The 25,966-nt window shown below is 37.3% G+C and overlaps 1 protein-coding gene across 6 annotated transcripts in view; it reads right to left on the reverse strand.

The window, feature by feature from the left end:
* The window catches only part of LOC101257436 (uncharacterized), a 39,307-nt gene that overhangs the window by 9,116 nt on the left and 4,225 nt on the right, over positions 1-25,966 (reverse strand). For 4 of the 6 annotated variants that reach the window (XR_002027071.3, XM_010317866.4, XM_019212477.3 and 1 more), the window contains exons 4-24: positions 25,603-25,717; positions 23,387-24,199; positions 22,978-23,236; positions 18,462-18,970; positions 16,855-16,984; positions 16,651-16,775; positions 14,010-14,677; positions 13,773-13,890; positions 13,575-13,691; positions 11,289-11,383; positions 10,263-10,411; positions 9,917-9,972; positions 9,611-9,824; positions 7,074-7,490; positions 6,726-7,003; positions 6,576-6,661; positions 6,410-6,496; positions 6,038-6,296; positions 5,515-5,949; positions 5,309-5,405; positions 4,110-4,432 (exon numbers count right to left, since the gene is read on the reverse strand). Coding sequence is in view for 5 of the 6 variants with exons in the window: in XM_010317866.4 (XP_010316168.1) it covers positions 4,110-4,432; positions 5,309-5,405; positions 5,515-5,949; positions 6,038-6,296; positions 6,410-6,496; positions 6,576-6,661; positions 6,726-7,003; positions 7,074-7,490; positions 9,611-9,824; positions 9,917-9,972; positions 10,263-10,411; positions 11,289-11,383; positions 13,575-13,691; positions 13,773-13,890; positions 14,010-14,677; positions 16,651-16,775; positions 16,855-16,984; positions 18,462-18,970; positions 22,978-23,236; positions 23,387-24,199; positions 25,603-25,717 (5,350 nt within the window). In the remaining variant the exon portion in view is untranslated. The remainder of the gene's footprint in view (positions 1-4,109; positions 4,433-5,308; positions 5,406-5,514; positions 5,950-6,037; positions 6,297-6,409; positions 6,497-6,575; positions 6,662-6,725; positions 7,004-7,073; positions 7,491-9,610; positions 9,825-9,916; positions 9,973-10,262; positions 10,412-11,288; positions 11,384-13,574; positions 13,692-13,772; positions 13,891-14,009; positions 14,678-16,650; positions 16,776-16,854; positions 16,985-18,461; positions 18,971-22,977; positions 23,237-23,386; positions 24,200-25,602; positions 25,718-25,966) is intronic. The other 2 variants (XM_019212478.3, XM_019212480.3) reach the window with 2 other exon arrangements.

Genomic DNA, 25,966 nt, shown 5'->3' on the forward strand with positions numbered 1-25,966 from the left:
ATCACGAAGTTGAATCATAGCCCACATTCTTAATGACAAAGGAACATCAGGGAATACCTACAACCAGCAGGATAGTGACCTAAATTTGCACCATCAGAAGACTTATTGTTCCATAGAAAGGGGTAAGCACTATCCTCATGATCCCGGAACCGTCTTCTTGCTTTCCTTACAGAAAAGAAGCATATCTTCTTGCCTTCAGAATGCAACTTCTGAATATGCTCAGAGGTTCTGTTTTTTTGACTTCGTAGACATTCACAGACTTGTCTTGATTATATTTACAAGGAGAAGTGATACTACATCTGTTATTTAGTTATTTCAAATATTAGACATACACTATGTAACATAGAGTTACTGTCCCAAATAGATGGTTAGAATTTTGTATACTCTCGTTAAGATATAACACTTAGGCCTAACTCAACCCAAAACACTAGCTCAAGAAAGGCGGATTGCCCAAGTTCATATAAACAGATAACCAGTCCATTCCCCAACCAATGTGAGACTTTAGCCCATTCTAACACCTCCTTCATACCTAGGCCCAATGGAGCATGGACAATATAACATGGGGGCACAAAAGGGAAGGACTTGGCACTGATACCATGTAATTGGATAAAAGAAGTTGCATAATTCCAATAGGTACACAATGTCTGAATACAATACATAGGTGCTAATTAAGTTAAGAAATAAAGAAGGATTCCCACAAATTTGCTACCTAAACGGGGAAGACTTGGCACTAATACTATTTAATCAGATGGAAGAAGTTATAGTATTATTCCAATAGGTACGCTATGTCTAAATACAATACATTAGGTGTTAATTAAGGAAAGAAATAAAGAAGGATTCCTACAAATTTGCTACTTAAATATGGCTATGTACTTTGCTAAGAATGAACAATAAAGTCTATATACATTCTATAACACTCCTCTCAAGCTGGAGCATACATATTGATCGTGCCTAGTTTGAGGGGAGTGCTACAAATACCATGTAAAGATATAGAGCTTGGATCTATCTCAACCCCAAGAGCTTAGCTCAAGCAGAGAAGATTGTTCAAGTGTATATAAGCATACCACCAGTTCATTTTTTAATCAATATGAGACTAATCCAATCTAACAATTCTAAAGTGCGACTACAAAAGATTCAAAGTCTTTATGCATTATCTCAATCTTTACTCCATGTTTCATCACTTCTCACATGATATCAGATCTTTGGTAAGAAACATTCATTGTGCATTATTTACCAGCATCGTCAAGAAAACGAGGAGTTTCATCACCAGACGTTCTTTGGCAACCATTGCACTTGCATTTTTGTGGGTGTTGCACATAATCAAGCACCAAAAGAAGATTAGATATTCTTATGTAAGCAACCAACTAAGAGGCCACATCATCATTTGAAGCTTGACATAGTGCTATGCACCAAACAAAATTTGGAATCTTTCAATGAATTCTGGTGCCAGCAAGTGCTAACTTCCCTGCTATAAGGCTCTTTAAATTCTGGGGGTCAAGTCAACCTTCCAAATCCACCCCATCCAAGTTCCAGGAGTCTCTGACGGCCGGAAGCTGGGGTTGGAATGAATCCGTCGTCCCTCTGATGAGATTCTCAACTTTTAGCTATTTTTCTAGGATTATAGCCTAAGAGTCGACTGAGGTTGAAACATTACCCAATCAATTTTTCCAAATTTCCGGACGATATTTATGAACCTATAATTAGGTTTTTTTTTCTAGATTTTCCCTTTTCAAGAGCTTTCATTCATTTTCGCCCACTCATTGATCTGAAATCAAGTCTCAACCATCCCCAATGGGCCTCCAGCTAATTATTTATTTTTCTGGTGAACTTTTTGGTCAACAGAATATCCCCAAAAGTATTTAGCACTCACAGGCTCTATTGCACTTTGGGGATTCACGCAGTGAGACAATGGGATGATTTCTTTAACTGATTATATCAACTCAGTTTGTTTTTGTTACAGTTAAGATGTCTGTTAGAATAGAATAAGTATTTCCTACTTAAAATAAGAATAGGAATAGAATTTTTAGTCGGAAAAGGATTCTAATGTAGAGTCTGTAAATAAGGTCTCAATGTAAAATTTATATACACAATTCAATAATATTTTTCCCCCATATATTTCTCACATGGTATCAGAGCATTGGTGAGAACTTCAAGTCACCGGTGTCGGATTTTGGTGACGACGGTGGGACTGATTTGCGTCATCTTTCGTTCTGAAGGTGTTGTGCAAAAGACAACACCGTCACGAGGCTCGGGAAACTCAGGCGACCAAACCCCAACCAAACCCACAGGAAAATACCCCTCCACGCGCCCCCACGCGCCGGTCAGAGGTGGAATTTTCTGGCAGATCTGTTCACGCGCCGGCACGTGAGTGGTTCTCCGATCACTTTTTTTCGAGAATTTTTCTTCTGTTGGGGTCGCCCAGTATTTCCGACCAGAACCCGACCATCTTTCTCTAGATCCGATCGCCGAAATTAGGGTTTCGGTGATTTTCGGGCCGTTCCCGACAAGATTCTGGCAAAATCAGAATTTTCAGGCCACTGTGGGCAGATTCCAATATTTTCAGACTAGTGTAGCACTTTTGGCAGTTTCCGACATACATACCAATCTATGGAGAATCGACGAGGGAGAGAACGTTTTGGAAAACCTGAATCTAGGTGTAGTCATTGTCATAAACGTAGACACACTCGTGTGACATATGTTATATTTTGCATGGTCCACCACCCAGTTATGATCCTGTTATTCTAAAGGAATATAGAGAGTTCTGTAATGACCCTTCTTGTCATTTTTAGTGGTTTATCTTCTGTGCATCGTTTAGAGCGTTCCTATATCGATCCCAAGTTATTTATGACTTGCTGGGACTGACAAATCGGTTGCCTGGTCATTCGTTTGGTTATTGTGTGAGCTTAAGTATTTTTGGAGCTTATGAACCTTGAATGATCATTTTCGATCAAAATTTCAAGAAGATGACATCAGAATGCAATTCTGACGATTCCATCAGTTCCGGAAGGGTCATTTTATGCTAGTAGCATTGTCGACATCACTCTCAAATTTTTCAGTGTGAGTTGGTGTGATTAGGCGTTTTAACTTTAAGTTAAAGGCTAAGTTTGATTTTAGTCAACATTCTGAGTAAACGCACTCGGATGAGAATTCCGTCAGCGCGGTTAGCTACAAATAGGATTAGATACGGAAGCTAAAACTAAATTTCGGGAAAATATAACACCCTGGTTCAAGCGATTCCAGGCTACCAAGATATCTTCACTAGTTGAGATCTAAATGGTCAGGGGGATAAAGATACTCATGGTTTTGACAAAGCACTATATAGAACTGGAAATGAGGAAGGAAAAGCTATCCTGCAGTTCACTTTAGCTTTGATTTAAAAGAAGCTACCACATATGTTAAAGAAAGATATTCCCACAACAAAGCATACCCAATGTAATCCCCAAGTGGAGTCTGGGGAACATTGACAAATAGGGTTGTCCCAAGTACGGAGGGATAGAACCTCATAAACGGACTGTAAAGTAGTACTAGGAGAAGTGCTGACTACCAACCTAGACCACCCAACATAGGTTTTGGGTGTAAAGCGTAAGGGTAGAGTGAGAAAGAAGAAAGCTTGCAAGCAATTGAGAATTCAGTGGCCGGCATGAAATTTTTCTAAACAGTTACCAATTTCAAGAAAAACTGCGGAAGAAGGGAGTATTTGACTTAATGGGGAATGTAAAAATCCCGTGGAAGATGATACACCATTACATTTCATCACAGGAAAGAAAATGAATTAAGACTGATCTCAAGAAACAGAACACAAATAACCTCTAGTCTGTGATATTACTAAAAGAATGTCCATTTCCTAAGTGCAAAACCTCCTCAACAAGAGAGTCAGTTTGGATGTCTATGCAGATGACCCATTCTTAAGGAAAATTTCCAATGGAAGGGAACATGCTATTTTCATTGTATAACTTATTCAAGATTAGCCATTAGGTATTAATTTTTTCAGAAAAAATCAATTCACTCAAGAACATTGAAACTGTTAGTTTGAAATAATCAAACAGCTATATGAAAAATGGTTAAGGACGCAGTGATGGCAAAAAAACAAAAATACTTAATATACTTACTTGCTTTGCACGTTCCAGTAATTGAATTGCAAAACAGGATATTCTTAGCTGCATCTTTGTGCAGGAATGGAATGAAGTGTCCCCTCTTCGTCTATCAGAAAACTCACAAATTCTCAGAACCCTAGTCAAGCCCTCTGCATATACTTCAAAGCCTAGCTTATTGATCTCCAAGCCAGTTAATTGCCGAAACCAATTTTTCTTTGGATCTTCTGGCTTCTTTTCTAGAGGTAAATGAAGCCCTAAACCTCTCTGTTGCTTAATCCTGTAAAATGGTTTCCATTCACGCACTTTATCCAAGTTTATTTCACGTTGTAGATGTAAAGCTGCAAGACAAAAAATTACCAAAATGAGATTATACAGTCATCCTAAATTGGAAAAAAAATGCATGCACATGTGAACAAGACAAGTACTTCCCAGCACAAATGGTAAAAACAGTACCTCCAATCGAACAGAAAGCACAGCTGATCCTCTTTTTTTCTTTAAAACAATACGTACACAAGTGAACAAGATGCGCACTTCCCATCATAAAAGGTAAAAAACAGTACTCCAATTCAACAGAGAGCACAGCTGCTGCTTCATTTTCCTAGATATAATTTTAAGCAAGGAAATGGTCTATATAGACGATATTAACTAATGAGGATTAAGGCCTAGTTGTCGCTGCGACTGTTGCACTAAAATTCCTTTTGACCTGGTTAGAGACTTCAATGGTAGTGTAAGGATAAGTGTGAGCATTAGCAAATGCCTGGTTATTAGGAACCCCTAATTTTACTTAAACGACATATTGTTAAGCATAGCAACAACCTGGCCTAAATTGAATGAAACGAATGTGGAGGATGCATATATAGGTGACCCTAACTAGTTTGGGACTAAGACGTATTAGTTGATTTTATTGATAAATTACCATACCTTTTCACAGAAATGTATCACCTTTGAACAGAACTTTGAAATTCAATTTTTAATGTGAATTCTGTGAAAACACTGCTTTATCACTTGACTAATCAAATTATCCCCCGCCCCCTTTTTTTACAGCTAAAACTTTTGGATTAAATGGTTCACGCTATTCAAAATCAATGCATAAAATACAACAGACTAATCTAACTGAAAAAAAGAGACTAAAATAATGAGTGTCATCATTAATATATGCAATTAAACTTATATAGTATCTGTTCTAGTGAAAGCTTTAAGACGCCGACAGCTACCGTCAATCTGGACGATAAGCTTATGGTCAAGTCTCAGGTCATCCCAGACATAGCCAGCAATACTTCCAGATGCCAAAACCTCCGGCTCTGGTAAACCCTGCAGGTTCACCAAGATAAAGGAACACAATAAGAGTTAATTGCCTGAGAACAATATGTTGCAACTTGCAAGGTCAAAGCATTGGAAACAATGAAAACATATGCAAAACCTTCTGATAATATGTAATAGAAGTATTTTCCAAGTGGTTCTCAATCCGGTAAGGCAGGTCTATATTTGCTGGCCAACAGAAGCGTAATACAATTGTAGGACCATCTTCTACCACATGAACAGTGGCAAATTCACAGATGTCTGAGTTATGCTGCGTTGCAAGATCTGACTGTTGAACAGAGTCAGACGACTTCTTGAATTTAAGAAAAAATCGTCCAAGTGAAGCAATACAAACTGGTCCTGACCAGGAGAAATTGGCCTTATTTGGTTGAAATTGAACAAAAAATGATGAGTCATTATGGGGTTTTGCATGTTTTTTGAGGAAATTCTGTAAGAAAGGGTTTCTTTTCATTGTTGTTATCTCATTTCTACTCCTCAAAGTTAATGCTGTTCTCTGTTTACTGTTGAGTGTAACAACTGTGTCAGTGCCATTCTCCTAAGACAAAAATGAATTTAGTCCTCAACTCTATCAGTTTAACACAGCAAGTGAAAGCTAGGATCAAAAAACTAAAACAAAGACTAACCTCCACGAAACATTGACGGACAGTGATGATTTCGTCCGACTCATTTAGTATCACATATCTGGGATGCATTGATACAACCTGCAGTGGAACTGCTTTGCTAGCAGATGGTTTCAAAGAGACTCCTAACTTCGTAACAGTTTTGGAACCATATTCTCCTTCCACTTCAAGGTTCAACCCTGTAAGGCCTGATAAAACATCCAAATTCAAGGGTGCTTTGGAAGCTCTCTCATCCAATAGTGTGATGTGCACCTTGTGGCATCTAGTAATGGTAAGCAGGAATCATGCAGGGTCAAAAAATGTTATGTCATAACTGCTGATAGATGGAAAAGGAGAGACAATATGGACTCAATTAAACTAGTAAAAATAATTTACTTGCTGAGCCATGATTTTATTGATCTGGGAGGAAGATAAGATCCTAATTCTGGAGACACTAGGGAAGCAATATTTTCCCCGGCATGCCTGGATATAATAGTACATTCAGCAAAGAAAAAACTGAGCCAAATGAAAAAATTACAAATCATCTTGGATCGAAGATTACCTAGAAACAAGCTTATGATTTGCAGGAAAACAAAACAAGGAAAATTCGGTATTATTCTCCAAGGTGTAAGAAGTAAAAACAGCAGCCTGCACACAGAGGCAAATTTAACACCTAGCCATAAGGTAATAAGCAGCTCAGTAGGAACATTACCTCCAATATCCCTCTTAGTCCACGAGATAATCTCAGTAATGCAAAATACTTCCCATTGTCAAAATCTAATTCGATATCCAAAAACTGAACTTTAGTTTTTCGCTTCTGCAGCCTTCTCGCACTGTCACTACTATTGATTGGTTTGCAGCTCGTACCAAATGAAGTTAAGGTAATAGTGAAATAAATTGCAGCAGGATTTGCATATAAGTTGACAGCTGACCCAGAGTGAATAGTAGCCTCATTGCATACGCAGTCAACACTATTAGTAGATGGCGGACCTGTACAAAAGCAGCTGTCAGTAATAAAATGCATCAACTAACATTTGAACCAGATTTAATTGGCTATCACCTGTATCATTGAGTTTCACATGAATCTCCATATCCAAGAAGTTGGTGAAGCGAACAGTAGGAAGCAGAAATATTTCTTTCTGCTCTTGCAAGGAAACTGGTGAATTTTTATCTGCACGCACATATCCAAAGTTATCTGGATATATGATAGGTACATCTTTCCCAATGCTTTCGACCAGAAAATGAATGTTGGCAACTCGTCTATCCTCTGACACAATAGCACAATGTGCCGTACTTAAGGAATATTTGATTGGTTGAAAAGAAAATGCTTTCCGCACTTGGTAAGTTAGTTTATCAAATATCCCAGATAGTCTAACAGGCTTTCCACCTCTAAGATCATCTGACCAGCAAGCTGATGGGTTCTCAAAATTTGTCAAGACATCTGTAACTTCAGGTCTAAAAGAAAGAAGGAAGTTACCTGCAAATTAATTTCCAACATCATGAATTTCCATGGTAGAAGCATATTCAGAGATTATGGGGCATCAGTAGCTGTCTTGAATAAACAAGTGCTATTAGCTGTAACAGAACATCAACTATTTCCATTCTATGTTGCTCGGGCTCTTCAAAAACGTCAATGGTGCATGTCGGATTCTTCAAAAGTAGTGTGTTTTTGGAGAATCCGGCTAGCATTCAGCATCGAAAGTGAAGAGCTCATGCAACATAGGTTCAAATAAGTACACTAGTAAGAAAATTTGACATTGCACGTTTACTACAGGGGAAGACAGAAATATAGTATTTTACGACGGGATCAACAGAGTCTTAGCAGATTTCTGTATTTGTTTTTATGAGAAACTGAGTTTCTAACATCATAACCTCCGAAGCACCTTTAATCTCTCTGTTAAACCATCAGATCTGTCATGGTTTCCAGAAGCAATTGAGCCCTTAAATTTGACAAAGTTTTAGGTGATTAGCTAATAAGAACAGAACATAATAGGAGTCATTTGCAATATCAGTGTTATGAAAAGACATCCCTTTGTTGCTTAAAGCAATGAAGCAATATGAAGCAAGGAGTTATCACCTCATGAGTGAAGCCATGTGTTCAAACAATGATGCGCAAGTGATCCAATTGAGAAGTGTTTGGTCCTTTGACTAGAGTTGGGTAAAATTTGCCTTTTTGTACTTAAATGTTGAAAATAGTTATTTTGATTGAAAGCTTTGGTTATTATAGTACAAATTCACATATTTTTGGTATTTTTATTTTTTCTTAAATCATGTGCTTCACTCAAAGAGGTGGCGCTTTCCCTTATCACTTTTTGCTTCAAGCCTCAGAGACGCCATCGCTTTTTTTGCTTTTCGCTTTAAGAGACACAGAAATACTTAGGTACCACTCAGCAATTTTTAATCTCAGACTTCCCTTTTCTGCATTTAAGGTTCCCAAATTTTCTTACATCAGAACAGAGCACAATTTATATAGTTGTAATAAGACAGCATGAATTTACTAAGGCTTAGCTAAGAATATGTCATTTTTTGGGCCTTATGTCACATACCATTCATCTAGTGTTCCCTGCCAATGGAAGACACACAATTAAGCAAAGGTCATATACACACAGTAAATTTGTTCCAAGAATATATTCAAGCAAAATGATGAGCTGATATAAAGTCTAGTATCGAACAACTGAATTCTAGCTCCTGCTACCACTCTATGTGCCTTGAACAGCTTCTAGAATCTGATACATAGATACAAAATTCATTCTTAGGCTAAAGTTCTTCTACAGAAGTGTCATGCACAGAGCCAATAGCTCAGGTTAATCTCGATTACTCGAAGTAAAATCCCGTCCAGATTACAATCAAACTTTTGACGGTTGTATATCTTTGTTTTGTGATGAAAAGCTTGTTTTTTTACCTATTTTAAGTCTGTATTGTTCTCATTCAATTTCAAGGGTTTCCAAAATTTCAGTTAAAAGCTTTTATGGACAAATTTTCAGACTTTTCAATTTGCAGAAATTATTAAAGATAGCAGATTTTATCCCTATTGAGAATCTAGACAACATATCCCTCATCTTATCTGAGAGTCTAAGAGCCTGTTTGGATTAGCTTTTGACTTATGACTCATAAGTCAAAAGCCATAAAGATAAAATCTCTAACTTACGGCTTTTGGCTTATTTTTGTCTTAAAAACAAGTGCTTGTTGAACCGAGGTTCTTCTAGAAACAGCCTCTCCACCTTCCCGAGGTAGTGGTGGTAAGGGTTGTGTATACTCTATCCTCCCAGACCCTACCTAGTCAGATTTCTATGTGTATGTTGTTGTTGGCTTAAAAACAAGTGCTTATAAGCTCTTTTTAATTTTACTCAAACACTACAAAAGTATTTAAAAGCTAGTTTGTTTAAAAGCACCTAAAATAAGCCAATCTGAATACTAAATAGGCTCTAAATAAGAGTGCTTCTTTCTTCTTTTTTTTTTTTTGAAGAGCCTAATTGCAGTTCTTTTTCGTCTAGAAAGGTAAATTTTTGACATCCGAATCAATTCCATATGTTCTTTTTCTCATAGGCAGGCAATTTCTATATCAAAACATGAAAGGGGGAATATGCTTAAACATACCAACACTCAAAGAATTCAGTGTCTTCTTCCGTCCCCCAGAGAGATTTATGGCACTAAAGGCTGTCATAGAATCGTCGATTGTGTCCCCAGCCTCAAGCCTCACAGAAGCATAATCAATTTCCTTATGCTGAGGACGTTGAAAACGCAGCTCCATTGGGAATTTGGTGTTATTATGTATCCTAAGTAATGGAGACACGCCAATTGACAAGTAGTCCTACAAACATCGAGAAAAAGGAATGAAAACTAATAGGAACACTACGTAAGTCAGGTCTGGATTTCCATCTTAAAAAGTAACAGCAGAGATACCTCAGTCCCGGGTGAAACTTCAGCCACAAGAAATGGACCAGGGTAAGTTTTTGACTCTGATTCATAGAGGAAAAAAGCAAATAACTTCAGTAAGCTTAAGTTGGAAATCATTGAATATGTACAAAAAACTGGAAGTTGATTTTTTTTTTTGAGATAAAGGTAACTGAAAAAAGAACTGGAAGTTTATCGGTATAGGTGATGTCAGCTAGTCCGAAATCCAAGTCTTAAAAATTCATGATATCTCTAGTGTGTGTGTGTGTGTGTGTGTGTGTGTGTGTGTGTGTGTGTATATATATATATATATATATTTTAAAAGAACAAGTTGAGGAAGAGCAGCCTGAAGCACCTTGTAAAGATACTATACGTGGTCTCCATGCAAATGACTGCGTTTCCAATAGCGAAAGATGAAGTAGAGAAGTAGAAAGTAATCCTCGCTCTATAAGCTGAATAGAGAAAAATGATGCTTCCGGAGGTCGGTTTGCCAAAGCCATGTGCCTTAAAGACAAAGAGTTAGGCTCTTCACATGATGAGCACACAGTTCAATCCAAATAGAATGTGCTTGCATAAAGGCAAATATACCAACGAAAACACCATTATTAACTTCTCAAAACAAAAAAAGGAAAATTGTGAAGGATATTAAGTACTATAAGCCCAGGACAGTGGAGCTTACTCGGTATAAATCTGATACACAATTGAAAATGTCAGCAGCGAGATTAAAAAACATATTCCAAACATACACTACATCATGCATTTTCTGTTTCATAATCTGTTAATCTGGTGTTATCTTGTACTGAACAAGGGTGAAATATGGATGCGAGTTGCAAAGCTAGGCTCAAGATTGGGGGCAAGTGTATAACTGTCAAGCATAGCAGAAGCACAATGGCCAAACACTACAAAAAAACTGATTGCATGTCTTCTGTGGAAGAAGCTAAGTGAAATAGAGGAAGTGCCACAGGGTTAGGTTGCTTGAGTAAATGTGAATCTCACTGATCTAGAAGATTATATCAAGATAAAAGAAAGAGAAGGAATTCAAATGAGAAACAACTTTGTTTTTCTAAAATTGCACAACTAAAAAATACAACATTCACAATCATTTAAATGACATATGATAATTAAACTCCCACCTGATTCTGCTGTGACAGGTCAAGTTTTATAGTTTAAATTTTTCTTCTTTTTTTTTCAATGACCAATAGGTCAAATTCTATCTTTTTGCTGTATGGAGTAAACTTTACCATTTGAAAAAAAAAATCAGTAGGTTCAGTTCTGTAGTTTAAAGGCTGTTGATTGTCTCTCCGAGGAAGGTACTGAGCAGAATCATATCAGCGGATGTTTCAAGTAATCAAGCAGAACAATTGTAAACTATGGGAAGCACCTCAAGAAAATGGTAGTGGCTTGTCTTCCTGCAACTGATACATCTTGATTATCGTAGAACTGACAAACAAGGGTTAAGCCTGACTGGTTTTCAACCTGAAAATGTTAAAACCATCAGATTGCATATGAAACACTAGAAGACTTATAGCCTCTGCATGACTTCTCTCGTGAATGGACAAATACAAGCTTCAAAAGGCTAGATATCCAAAATTCAGTCTCAAAGAGAATGTAGACCGACCATGAAGATGGTCTCACACCCAATTCTCAGTCTTTAATTAACTCACGAAACTAACAGCAGGATTTCATGCAACAGTTCAAAAGGTCCACAAGGTGCACCTGAGCATTACATTTTAACAATCATGCAAAATCAAGATTGGCTGGTTATTGAATTTGTGATGATGATTCTAACAAAAGATTGTAATTTCTAAACAGCAGTTTCTATTTCCCAAGAGTTGTGATGATGATTCTAACAGAAGATTCTAATTTCTAAACATCAGTTCCGATGATTCTAACAGAAGATTCTAATTTCTAAACATCAGTTCCTATTTCCCAAGAATTATGATGGTGATTCTAACAGAAGATTCTAATTTCTAAACATCAGAGTTCCTATTTCCCAAGAAGTGTCTATTCACATCCCCACTATTTTTCACATTCTTCATTGTGATTCATGTTGCAAATTAAAATACCCCAAGGATGACAGATTACTGATGGAGGAGGTTCTGAGATGTTTCATTGCTGAAAACATCATCCATAACAAGGGACTGAAAGACAAACCTTATTCTAACCAATGTAAAGTTGCATATATGAATTACAGATCTATGACTCAAATATTAGGTTACTTAATAAGTTGTCATATTCCACAGGTAAAATTTAAGTCCCACTTTGTAGTCGATCTATCATTCAAGGCCTAACTGCTTCAAGCTTTTAAATTGAGATGCATCATAGTGAGCATATATTCATTTACAGGAGAATTACAGCCCATACCTATTTGGTCATCTAGTTTACAAGATTTTCCCCAATTACTCCTTTATTACCATTTGGCCAGATTTTTGTAAAATCCTAGTCCCTTTAGCCTTCTTTTTCTATTCTCTCCTTGAGGCGATGGGGAATCGCCACGCCACAGACTACCACTTCACCGCCCTTTGCCGTACTATCTCCGCTGGTCAGACATCACCGCCTCCAGCCGGCAACCTCCATTCACATTCAAATTACACCAATTGAATCGTCTGTTTCTCCTTTACCGTGATCCATAATTCAGAACTCACCCCCATCTCTACGACTTTCAGAATATCTAAAATTCTTACTTTCTTCCTACTCAATTTTTTTAAGCTACGCTCTTTACCACACAAAACCTATATAAACAAACCAATAGCTCTTGGACTGATTTATCATTTGGCATTGGTTTCAGTACGGAAACCTGGCAACCAATTGTTCCGATGAATTGGCGGCAACCACCCTAAATCTCCAGTCTTGTTACTTTACTATCTCAAGCCACTGAACATGAGCACAACACCTCAAGTACGGTGAATTCCTTCGGATATTCCGTTGGTTAACTGTGTTTATACATGTTTATGCAAAGCATATACATTATTTATACACTAATATACATTTTGACATTATATATACAGTGTATCTGTTATGTATAATACTGTATAAGGATGTATATGCATATATAAATATATATATATATATATATATATATAGAGCTCGGGGAACAAGGTGAAAAACATAACATTAAAATAGATTTGGCTTCATAAAATTCAATTTAAGCATATGTTGGCTATATTTACAGCCATAACTCAAGCCAGATGCAGCATATTTCCTGCTAAAGTGGGTCCACAAAGTTATGTGCATTATTGGTCCAACCACCAATTAATTAACTGTGTCAAAACATTTTACATGGGGGAAAGAGAATGCTGCTATTTTCAGGAAGTATCCAGCCCCTTTCTTTTCTCAATTACTACCAAGTACCAAGCAAATGTACTTTTGACTAGTGTTTTATGATTCATCTCTGGTATATAAGCACAAAATTTTAGTCACTATTTCCATTGAGGAATCTGATTTCTCTGCAGCAGAACTCCACATCAAAGTTTAGTAAGGACTACATATCCAATAAATGATGAAAGCATATTTAGACGTGAAGCTGATTTAGCTAATGCTAGCCTATATTTTGGTTCTAAGAAGAGGAGATTCTCTTATGGCAAGTGAATAATAAACATTTCAAGCAAGATTAAGTTTGCAAAGCCACAGAGTGTATGCAGCATGAGTACTTATGTCAGATTAGAACCTTGCAGCAATTGGCCAAAATTGTCGAGTCCTTTACAGCGTAAGGACCAGCCAAATTCAACTTCCCAATGATGAAGAGAATAATGTCCAATGAAAGCTCAGTAATTGTCATGCTCAACTGCCAAGACACAGATATTCATTTAAAAAAAGAAGATACAACTTTAAAAAATCAGATGAAAAACTGAGTTATTAATCTAACCTCTTTAATTCTAGCATAGAAATGTCCAGGCACCCAGAGGATACTATTTTCTGGTCCCTGATTCAGAAATGTATAACGGTAGAAAACATCAATTTCTAATGGATGCATGAGGTCTCTCCTGGAATCATGCAAACAAGTGAGTAATATGAATTACAACATATTATGCCATTTCTCCTAAAATGCAATATCAAAGAGAAAGATGAAGTAGAGTTGCATTATTTTACTAAAGAGGCTCACCACATATCTTTCTGGGAGTCAAAATAAGACAGCAAAACCGCCAGCCTGCTCATAGCCCGAACTTTAGTATTTGATACCTGTATATAAGAGTCAGTAAAACTGATAGAACCCTGGAGGAGGGGAACCTTTTCCTTGGAGTCAGAAAGTTCATAATCAATGGTCAAAGAAACCTTGACTACTGCCACAGTAATACCAAAAGAACTTCCTCGCTGACTCAGATCTTTTCCCTCACTTATACATGTATCATGTAGCAAGATTGTTCCAGGTTCCCTCTCTAGACACCCATCCAAAAAAACACTGTTAACATATGGAGAAGGATCACGAAATACTTTAAACTTAAATGGATGTCCAGGTTTTCTGACTACTTCCAGGAACCCATTAACAAAAGCTGCAGCACAATCATTCTTCTTGTTCACAAGATAAAATACATTTTTAGTTTGCGGAAGATATGTCTTCAAGTCAACATCAGCATCATAAATGTCATGTTTGTATGGAAGCGCTCTCCAAAGTGCCCAGGCACTATCACTAGAACTAGAAATGTCAACAAAATCGGATTGTCGATGGCAATTCAACCGCAACGGTTCCCCCAATTCATCTTTAGCATATAACGAGATGAAGGACAAATACTGAACTTGTGAATTCCATCTTCTTGTTTGGTGATACTTCACCTGATGATAGGGAAAGGGTTAAATCACCATGTCCACCAAGTAACAAATGGTATACCAAGAATGAGTAATACACATATGTGCCAAAAAAGATTTGCGGAAAGTTGTCAAGGTAAAAATGATAGAAGAAAACTAACAGATGCAAAAGCCCTGAACCTAGTCACAAATGCACACAGTTCTCTTAATCTTCATCAATGAATGATTATTTTAATAATGATTAGCAGCACAAGGAGCAGGAAAAAAAAAGTTACAGGATAAGGGAAAAAATGTGAAAAGATTAAAAAAACATAGGAGACAACAAAAAGCTTCAAACCAAAAGAATCAATGAACCTCAAAAATCACTTGTCTCTTCACCACACTCTTCTTTGTACAGATAAGAAGATTCAGATGTTAAATTTTAGTTTGTCTCAATACCGGTGAAACAGAACTCTGTACTTACAGAAAAGGAGGGAGTTTGGGGGCTGGAAACCTGATATGACAAAAGTCTTATCTTTAAGTTGCTATGGATGTTATATCGTGAAGAAAAGCGAAATGTCTAACAGAAAAGTTCAGGGGAGGGGTTCTGGACCATAAACTTTAAGTTATGCCTCGTGGAACTGGTCTGTGGAAGTCCATTAGGATGCCTTCAGAACACAACAACTTCAGATTAGGAGACAGGAGGACATTTTCCTCTGATGGGATGACTGATTCGGAATTGTCCATGGACCACAGAAAATCTGGCTTCCCGATTTTCATAGTTTTGCAGGAAAAAAGCCTTTACCTGAATGTGTCTCAGAACTGGTATGGGATGCTCTCCCAGCAAACAATGTAAAAATTGGGAAATGGGAAGAATGAACCAGTTCGTTCAAACTCTAGGATGAACTTTAATCAATAAAATCTGCCTACAAAATTTTGTCTGGAAGATGCAGTTCTTGAAGGAATTGGCGTTGGAAAAGGATTTATAAGTGCACGGCACCTAGTGAAATAAGTAATCTGTTTCAGCTAGTAGGTGACAGATACTTGTAACACAACAGAACGTGTTGAAAGTGGGTCATGCATGTGTGTCGATGTCAACCACTTATCTCTTCACTGCAAAACTTGAAAACAGCAGCACGGGTTTTTCTTGAACTTAATTGCAGGATGCCAACCACGTATAAGCAGATGCATACATATCTTTACAAACCCTAGTAAATGAGAAGTGACAAATAAATTGGGACAGAGAGAGTATTGACAGTCTTTTTTGTCGGTATAACTGTAGATAATTTAGGTGTTAAATGTCGGTACAAGAACATCCATACGCATATGATTTGTATTATCATTGAAATGTAAGAGAGTGATAGAGGACACGGCTATTGAGAAATAAAATTTCTTGGCAAGCTACAAAGGTTAAGCTATGGAAAAAGATTAAAATGCAAGGTTGCCCAATGGACATTGTTGTTTGAGGGGGTAACCTGTAAGGAAAAGATATTAGAGATGAAGACATAAGCAACTATAAACTCGGAGGAAGAAGCAATAATAGATTTATGGCCATCTCAAGGAAAAATAAATTTCTGTAAATATAGAAAAGACGTAATAATGTAAGGAAAGCTTTCATCTGAACACAAAAAACGATCCAGAAGGGATTAGTCTCAAAAAACTAACCCGAATATCAAAAATACCTTTGGATTCAATTAAACACCTCACAAAGCTCTAGTCATTTCTGTTAGAACATTAATAGGTGTAAACAATCCTATTAGAATAGGAATAAGTTTATACAATCCTATTAGAATAGGAATAGGATTATACAATCTTATTTAGAATAGGAATTGGAATAGGAATACAAATAGAAATAGGAATAGTAAATAGTATCCTAATTGGTAAAGAATTGTATTCTAGTGTCGATAAATAGGGCTCTCAATGTAATAATGTAGACACAACAATTCAATAATATTCTTTTTCTATATTTCTCACAATTTCAATATGGCAAGGCATACATAATGAATAGAAGATGGACATACCCTGAACAAAGCCCTCTCTCCAAATAGCGAATAGTGGATTGCACCAACTAAATTGTAGCCACTTTCTACCCTATCAACTGCGACATACATATGTTGGTCGATATCTTTGATAGAAACAATTGTTCCTGCAAGCAAGATACTTATAACATTAATATGTTCATAGCTAAAAGAAGGATTCTGCAATCTGAGCCGAAAGAGCATTACCATCAGGGACCATTTCATCCTGACTTCTAGTAGATTCTCCACTGTTCTTTTGATGTGTTTGCTGCTCTATGCTTTTTGTTCCTTCTACGCTAAAGACTGCAGATAAAGCTTCCCCAGCAAAAAGTATAATCTAATTTAACAAAAAGAAAGTTAGAGCAATTCTTTGTATACCACTTGTATGTCAAGGTGCCTCATTACATAAAAGAAATCAACACTTAATAAGTCGAGCATTACTAGTGATCCTTATGCACGTTGGCATCAAATTGATAAATGGACATGTAAAAATGTGCAATAAAGAAGTTGAATTTTTGGTTGGTGACCTTTACATAGCAAAGGGTCCTTTACAGTGAAATCATGTTACTGGAGCTAGAATTTTTAGACAGACAATGACAACAAAATAGATATGGAAACTGGTTTGCAAGGTTAAAATACCCCATATAGTTTCATGCTTCATTTGGTTGGTGACCAGGAGCCCGCTTTACCCACAAAGTACTACAGAGAAGAGGCATCCAGATTTGCTCAAGGTGTTTTATGTGTGAGCAAGAAGCAGAGATAAACAGTCATTTTTTCATGCGTTGCAAAACAGCTATAAATCTGTGGAACATGTTCTTATGTATACTTGGGATAAGCCGGGTAATGCCACGGACCTCATTTGATATGCTGCAAAGTTGGGAAGGAGTGGGGAGAAGAGTATCACAAGAAGATTGGTGGAGAAGCATTCCAGCATGTGTGCCATGGACTCTATGAAAAGAAAGAAAGAAATGAAAGATGCCATGATGGAAAAGCTAGCAGTATCCAAAAGATCAAAATGAAGACTATAAGTCTTTTGTATTTTTGGTGTAAACAAGATATAGTGGGGGAGATAGATAAATAGCTTAGTTGATTTCATAAGACAATTGTAAAGTTTCTATCTAGACTTTGGTCTTGATGATACCCTCTAGGGTTGTAAATCCCACCCCATCACTTTTACCTGATGGGCCTTTTGGTGTGAGTATGCCGTTAACATTATCAAAAAAAAAAGTGTAATAAAGAGCTGAAAATTCTGGCCATCTTTTCCACATTATGAAGTAGCCTTCGATTTTTGGAGCATGTCTATGTGCATATCTGGCCTAAATGGGTCACTACTCTATCAGTTAGGGAAGCATACATGTTCCGATGCTTGTGCAGAGTTGATAAATCCATCAAGAATAGCTGGAGAATGATATCTGCTTGCATTTTTTGGAGTATTTGGATAAAAAGTAGGTGTTTTGATGGGCTCTCAACTTCCATAGGCTCTTTAAAGACTAAATGTCTCGCTAGTTTATTTAGCTGGTCCACTTTGTACTCAGTTTCTGGATTCTTTAGCTCTTTAACTCTGGCATAGTCAGTTCTCCTATATTACCCGATTTTTTTTTTGTAAGCTTCAACGACTTATCTTGTAACTACTTCATCTTCTTGATGCTTTTTTAAAAATGAAATCACTTGCTTCATCAAAAAAAGTTGCCTGGAAAGATACACTTTAGAAGATACTATTTACAGAAAGTGGAGAAAATAAAAATAACTAAACGATGGAAATACATCTCCCTATTTTACCCTACTCAAAAAGAAAATATGATTCATCTCCTCACCTGTATTTCACGTAGCGAGAGGGTCATGTCACAACCATCTATAGAACAATTGCCAATCCAAAAGTCATTTGACTGCAAAGGAGTACTCCCACTGCTGTTTAAAGGCTGCTCAACCACCAGACTAGCATTTAAATCTTTTAAAACATAGTTCTGAGGAGTGGCAAGTGAAATTTGAGAACTTGTACCACCCCAAGGTTTTCTTGAACCATCTGCATGATATTGATTTCCCAGTTCTTGGGGACTTGAGCTACTTGCTTCATCCCTGATAGAATTAACTTCACTCAAGTGATCGGGAGAAACTAAAGTATCATCATGTACAACGATGGAAGATTGATCATTAGATTCTAAGGAAGAAAAGAAAGGGGTACTCAGTTCTTCGCTTTGCTGTTCAGTAGATATATGGAGTAACTGAGAAAGAACTGACAAATTCGTTATGCGAAATGAGAATTTCCTTGGTAGTTCAAGCTCAAGGTTACCGTTACCTTCAAGCTGAAGCTTTTGAAGTTCACCTGCAAGGCAGAAAATTCATTATTTAAAAATGTCTTTTGTTTAGAACAAACTGTTTATTTCGACATAAAAAATATTAGCCAGAATCAGCACCTAAGCCCTAAATTTAGATGCACAAACATGCTAAGCATTTTACATTGCTTAGGCAGCTTCAAATCAGAAACCAATGGGCTAAGGCTTGTGTCTAATCATCCATAGCATCTATCTTGAAGATACAGTGTTAATTGTTAAACAATTATCAAAGTTTTTTCCAATTTGTTTGTCCATACAATTGTTGCTTGTATTTAAATTAATTACTCTTTCATTACATATGTATTTTTTTGTTTGTGTGCCTTTCTCTTGAATGTTGTCAGTTACACTAAAATTTCTCAATTGAACAAGACTGTGCAAGCTAGAATTGACCTAAGATGAAACCCATTATGAAAAACTCCATGGACAACAAAAAGTCCAATCGTCATTGCACAATAGCTAATCAGCATGGGTAAGACCCGTGCTTTATTTGTGATTTGCACTCGTTAGAATAGAATTAAGTATTTCCTACTTAAAATAGGAATAAGAATAGGAATCCTAGTTGGAAAAGGATTCTAATGTAGTGTCTATAAATAGGGTCTCAATGTAACAATTTAGATGCACAATTCAATAATATTTTTTCCATATATTTCTCACATGGTATCAGAGCATCGGTGAGAACAAACAAGTCACCGTATGTCAATTTCCGGTGGCTGTTGGGTGATTTGGGTCTGATTTGTGTCAGTTTTATTTCCTATTTTTTCTTTATGTGGGTGTTGTGGGGAAATCAACACCACCACGAGCCTCAGAAAGCTCCCGCGATCGAAACCCAGCCAGAAATACCGAAAAATATCAACCCACGCACTCTCATGCGTCAATCAAAGGTTGTATTTTCCGGCGAAATCTGGCTCACGCGTCGGCGTGTGAGGTTTGTTTCGATCAATTTTTTCGAGAATTTTTTCTTCTGTTGAGGTCGTCCAGTATTTCCGACCAGAACCCATTCAGTTTTCTCTAGATCCAATCATCAGAACTAGGGTTCCGGTGATTTTCAGGCAGTTTCCGACGTAATCAGACCACTGTAGGGCAGTTTTTGACAAACTCCCAGCAAAATCAGAATTTCCATGCCACTCAAGCAGATTCCAGCAGATTCCAATTTTCCAGCGTACATACTAGTCTATGGAGAATCAACGAGGGGGGGAACAGTTTGGAAAACCCAGCGTACATACTAGTCTATGGAGAATCAACGAGGGGGGGAACAGTTTGGAAAACCTCGATCCAAGTGTAGTCATTATCCTGGACACACACATATGCTATATTTTGCATGGTCCACCACCCAATTATGATCTTATTGTTCTAAAGGAATATAATGAGCTCTTTCGAAATCGCAAGTAAACAACGTTTTGAAAGCCTCGATCCAAGTGTAGTCATCATTGTCATAAACCTGACACACTCGTGACATATTTTATATTTTGCATGATCCACCACCCAGCTATGATCCTATTTTTCTAAAGGAATATAAAGAATTCTTTTGGTACCGTGCAAATAAACAAACATCTCCACAAATAGTTTCGGTTGCACAACCTGATGTTTCAATGCAGGTAATTCTTTTACTTGTGTGTCAGAGTGTAGCAGTCTTGGATCATGGGTCATAGACTCAAAACTTCTGATTATATCTCTGGTAATAATTCACTTTTGTCTAATATTGTTTATTTACAATCTCTTCCAACTATTACTTTAGTCAATCGGATCCAAACAAAACCAATAAGGTTGTAAATACCAAACTCGTATCTTCTGTAACCATAGACTATGTTCTTTACGTTCATGGATCCCCTTTTAATCTAGCATCTGTTAGTTGTTAGACGAAAGCCCTACATAGTAGCACAACCTTTTTTGATGATTTTTTCTCATGCGGTCAGGGGATTGGAACAGGACATGAATCACAAGGCCTCTACTATCTTACCTCTTCAAATTCCTTAAAAACAGCATGCTCCGTTACAGATTCCCCAAATCTAATTCACAAACATTTGGGACATCTGAATCTATCCAAACTGCAAAAGATGGTGCCTAATTTATCTAGTTTATCCAAATTAGATCGTGATTCGTGTCAACTTGAAAAACACAATCGTGCTACATTTTCAAGTAGTATTAAGGGTCGTTCAAAGTCTATTTTTTCATTAGTTCATTATGATATTTGGGTACCTAGTAGAGTCAGTTCCACCTAAGGATTTCGTTATTTTTTTAGTTTCATTGACGATCTGAGTTATTTTCTATATTCACAAGTTTCTTTGCTGAAAACAAAATAGCATTTGTCCGTCTTTTTCTATCTATGGTTGTCGTTCGTCATTGGCCTCTTCATCAGTTGGGACATTAACAATATTGATCTGCATGGTGATCTTGAGGAAGAAGTCTATATGGAGCAACCACCTTATTTTGTTGCTCAGGGGGAGTCTAGTAGCCTGGTATATCGATTGCGTAGTCACTCTATGGTCCGAAACAGTCTCCTCGAGCTTGGTTTGGGAAGTTCAGCACAGTAATTCAGCAGTTTGGCATGACTCGTAATGAAGCAGATCGCTCTGTGTTTTATCGGCATTCTGCACCAAGTCGATGTATCTATTTGGTTGTCAAGTGATGAAATTGTTATCACCGGTAATGATCAAGATGGTATTATCGCCTTTCAGATTAAAGAACTTGGCAGACTGAAGTATTTTCTAGGTATTGAGGTTGCTCAGTCCAGATCAGGAATTGTTATTTTTTAACGCAAGTATGCCTTAGACAATCTTGAGGAGACAAAAATGATGGGATGTAGACCTATTGACACTCCTATGGATCCCAATGTTAAACTCCTTCTAGGACTGGGGGAGCAACTTAGTAATCCTAAAAGGTATAGACGTCTTGTTGAAAAGTTGAATTATCTCACAGTGAGCGACTAGACCTGACATCTCTTTTTCTTTTTCCTGTGAGAGTTGTAAGTCAGTTTATGACTTCCCCCAGTGATAGTCATTGGGAAGCAGTTGCTCGTATTCTGCGATATATGAAGTCAACTCCCGATAAAGAACTACTCTTTGAGGACCAAAGTCATGAGCATATCATTGGATATACAGACGCTGATTGGCCAAGATCACGTACTGATAGACGTTCGACATCCAAATATTGTGTTCTAGTAGGAGGTAATTTAGTGTCGTGGAAGAGTAAGAAACAGAATGTGGTTGCTCGATCTAGTGCAGAATCAGAATATCGAGCAATGGCGACAACAACTTGTGAGTTAGTTTAGATCAAAACAGGTGTTGGGAGAACTAAAATTTGGCAAAATTGATCAAATGGAACTTGTGTGTCATAATCAAGCGGCTCTTCATATCGCATCAAATCCAAAGGACTAAGCACATTGAGATTGACTGTCAGGAGATATTGTTACGAAATTCGTGAAGTCAAATGATCAGCTTGCAGATATGTTCACCAAGTCCCTCATAGATCTTCGTATTAATCACATTTGTAACAAGCTAGGTACATATGATTTATATGCACCAGCTTAAGGGGGAGTGTTAGAATAGAATTAAGTATTTCTACTTAAAATAGGAATAAGAATAGGAATTCTAGTTGGAAAAGGATTCTAATGTAGTGTCTATAAATAGGGTCTCAATGTAACATTTAGATGCACAATTCAATAATATTTTTTCCATATATTTCTCACAGCATTTGAAGTCCCAACAGGCCTCAGTACATTTTTTTTCTTTTTGACTTTGATAACATTGTATGTTATTCAAGATTAAAATTCCAATACGGCAACCAAACTCAAGTTGGAACTTGCTGATCTTAGTTTAAATACTCCTTGTAATTTTACATGTATCAAAATAACTCCTCAATCTTGGGCACTCAAGAGCAAGGGGGCAGTAATTCTAAAAATAAGACGAGAATAAAAAATATGTGTAATCTTCAGGAGAAAACTACCTTAGAGTCCTGCTATTTATTGATGATAAGTAAAGACAGAAGAAAAAGATGATACCAGATTGATCTCCATCCACCAATGCCAGAGAAACCCGTGAAAGATTCACGGCAAATGCTTCCACCTGGTCCCAGTTAACTAGTTTATGTTGCTCCAACTGTTGGTAGGAAGAGCTCCTGCGTAGACTAGTATCCTCATCATTCTGAACAACTAGATGTTCTGTCACAGCTGGCCAAAGGCCTCTCAACTGATTAAAGTAGAAGGCGTAGCATTCTACCATTTTCACCAGAGCAGCTATATCAACAATGATCGAACCCCCCTGTCAAATTGGTGTTCGTTTAAACCTTATAAATCATAAGATCTTCCCAGACTATGAATGAACAACTTATGTCCAAATTAGGATCTAGCAAAATGGATACAGAAGTTAATGAATAGGCAGGCAATAATCAGAAGCTGCAAGAACAGAAACCTGGGACTGACAGGAGATCGTCTGAAATTGTCCACCAACAGACAGAGATGCTTCAAGTGTATTAAGTTCATTCCCTTGGAGAAGTAGTAAGTTCTTTACAGCGCATTTGACCAGATAAACTTCAGCTAACGAAATGCTTATACATAACCAATCAAAAGAAGGATTTACATCATTTATTAAAGACGGTGAATGATTCAAGGACATTGAAGCTTCATGTCTGGAGTCGGATCCATTCAATACATTTCTCTGACTGGCCTGCAGAATATTGTTCCCTAAGGCTCTCAAACATAAACTAATTTCACAATGAGACAATGAAGCTTGATATAAGGAATTGTGAGACCAAACAGGCAACTGTGGTTCAACTTGGTCAGAAGTATCCAAAATCGCATCCAGATATTGGGATATACCAGATTCAAACTCAGAAAAACCAATGAGAATGTCCGCTTTTTCCTCTTCAAAAGAAAGCCTGATAAATGAATGTGCAACGGATATGTTAATTCCATAAACATGGATTGGTTGCACAGTCGACTTCTTGTCAGCTATAGTATTAGCATCTGACATGCTATTTTGTGCATTATATTCTTTCCTAGAATCATAAATGATCATTTTCACTGAGCTAATTTCACATGTCGTACTAACATTGAATGTAGTATCAGTAAGAACTGAAGCTACTTGTGTGATTCTATTTTTGAGTGCTCTTTCACTTTCAGAATCAGTAGACTCTCGCCTTAATAAGTCTTCACAACTTCGGCTAAGGCCTGAACTTGATGTACTGAAAACTTGAAAAACTGTACACAGTAGACCAGATATTACCTGCCATAAAATAAAATGTGAATTCAAACGTCTGTATAAACTCCTAGCAACTTTTTAAAGGGGGATAGCTTATACAATTCTAACGAGCAGCTGGCCACTGAAAGTCACTTGTTACAGACTTACACAATGTCAAGGGGAAGTATCATAAATTCTGATTGCAGTACTGTGAACAGCGGTTGCATTGTTATAAAAACAGGGGATGAAAGACCCGTTTGAGGAAATTGTGAGGCAATCCAGGTAAGCACGCAACTGAGACAGTAGCTTAAAGAAGGAAATATGGACACTTCATATTCGGAGTGCTACCGCTGGAAAGACCAAGGGAGTAAAGAACAGTAGGGTTTCTTGGAATGTGAAAGTGCATCATTTGAAGAGGAAACTGGTGTATCTAGAGTGATTATCTCACACAAGGTGCGGGCAAGAGAATATGCAGCTATTTGGATGCACGGGAAGCTACTTTGAGGAACAGGACATGATATAAATATTCCCAAAAGGACCTTGAAGCAATGATAAGACTGGACTCTGCCTGCTCTGATATCATGTTGAAGTGTAAATTATCTTCTCAACAAATACAAGGTCTAAAAGCAACCAACCATGGAACCAAACACATCAAGGAGAATGGTGGTCCCACAGACGAAATCTCTCTAGTTCTCTAGTTCCTATAGTAGAGGTGTCATAAACAAGGTCTGACGCACCAAAGTAGATCATCTGGAAACTGATTCTGCTTATGGTAAGGAGGCTATATGTCAAGCCTCTGTTGTTGGCACTTAGCAAGGCCTTAAAAATGAGCCTCGAGTTCTCACTTGTTAACAATTGGAAAAGTGCACTGTTATGGCAGCAAAATTCAGAAAACGAAAAAGCTAGCAGGGCCTAAAATGAGACTTGAGCTCTCGCTTGTTCAGATCTGGAAGAACGAAACTGTGATGGTAGAAAAATTTGCAGAAAAGAAAAAAGAATAGATCCATGAAGCACCATTCATATACGACTGCGTCCCTTGTCAATGTGTTGGTCCTTACAAGTTACAACAACTAGGTAGACCTCAATTTCAGGCTGCAGTGCCAATTTTTCTAGGCTTGGCTTCCTGGAACCCTTCATGCAGAAGTCAGAAACATAAAGACCACAATGGCAGCCCTGGAAACTACCTCATAAAAATGGAGAAAATACAGAAGGATGACAAATAGAATTCCGAGTTGGGATTGTATGACCAAGGTCAGTCAAAAGATATACCGCAACCACAATCCTAAAGGATGCCAAAGTAGCACGAGAAAAAAATAAAGATTAAAGTGCACAGGTTGAATGACGTCATTGTATCAACTACCCAGCAGGTAACTAAAAAAGTTAGTTATAGCCTCAAGGAGAATACCAAGAAACAATGCAACTACAAGGCACCAAGAGAAGAGAATCACCTTTCGCAAAACTTCAAATTCATCCATAAATACCCAAGTCGTCAGTCCACAACCAATGGAATGCAATACTATAGAGAAAAAAATATCTACCGATCCCAATGAATGCAGATCCTTCCTGAAAAAACATTGTTGAAGTATATTAACTTTAGCTCTAGTGATAAATCCAGAAAATGCTTCTCTGACGAAGGAGGAAACTAAAGGAAATTTCTCTTTGAGACAGTCATCAGTGTTATGCTGAAGCTCAGAAAGGTAAGGACAAGTAACAGATTGGAATTTTAACAGAAAAGTACGGTTTTTACAAGTTCGAAACAAAAATGGACTCCAAGTCACAAGAATACAACAGTAGTAGTAGACGACAAAAAAG

The sequence above is a fragment of the Solanum lycopersicum genome, chromosome 2 (assembly GCF_036512215.1).
Source record: "Solanum lycopersicum chromosome 2, SLM_r2.1".
Lineage (NCBI taxonomy): Eukaryota > Viridiplantae > Streptophyta > Magnoliopsida > Solanales > Solanaceae > Solanum > Solanum lycopersicum.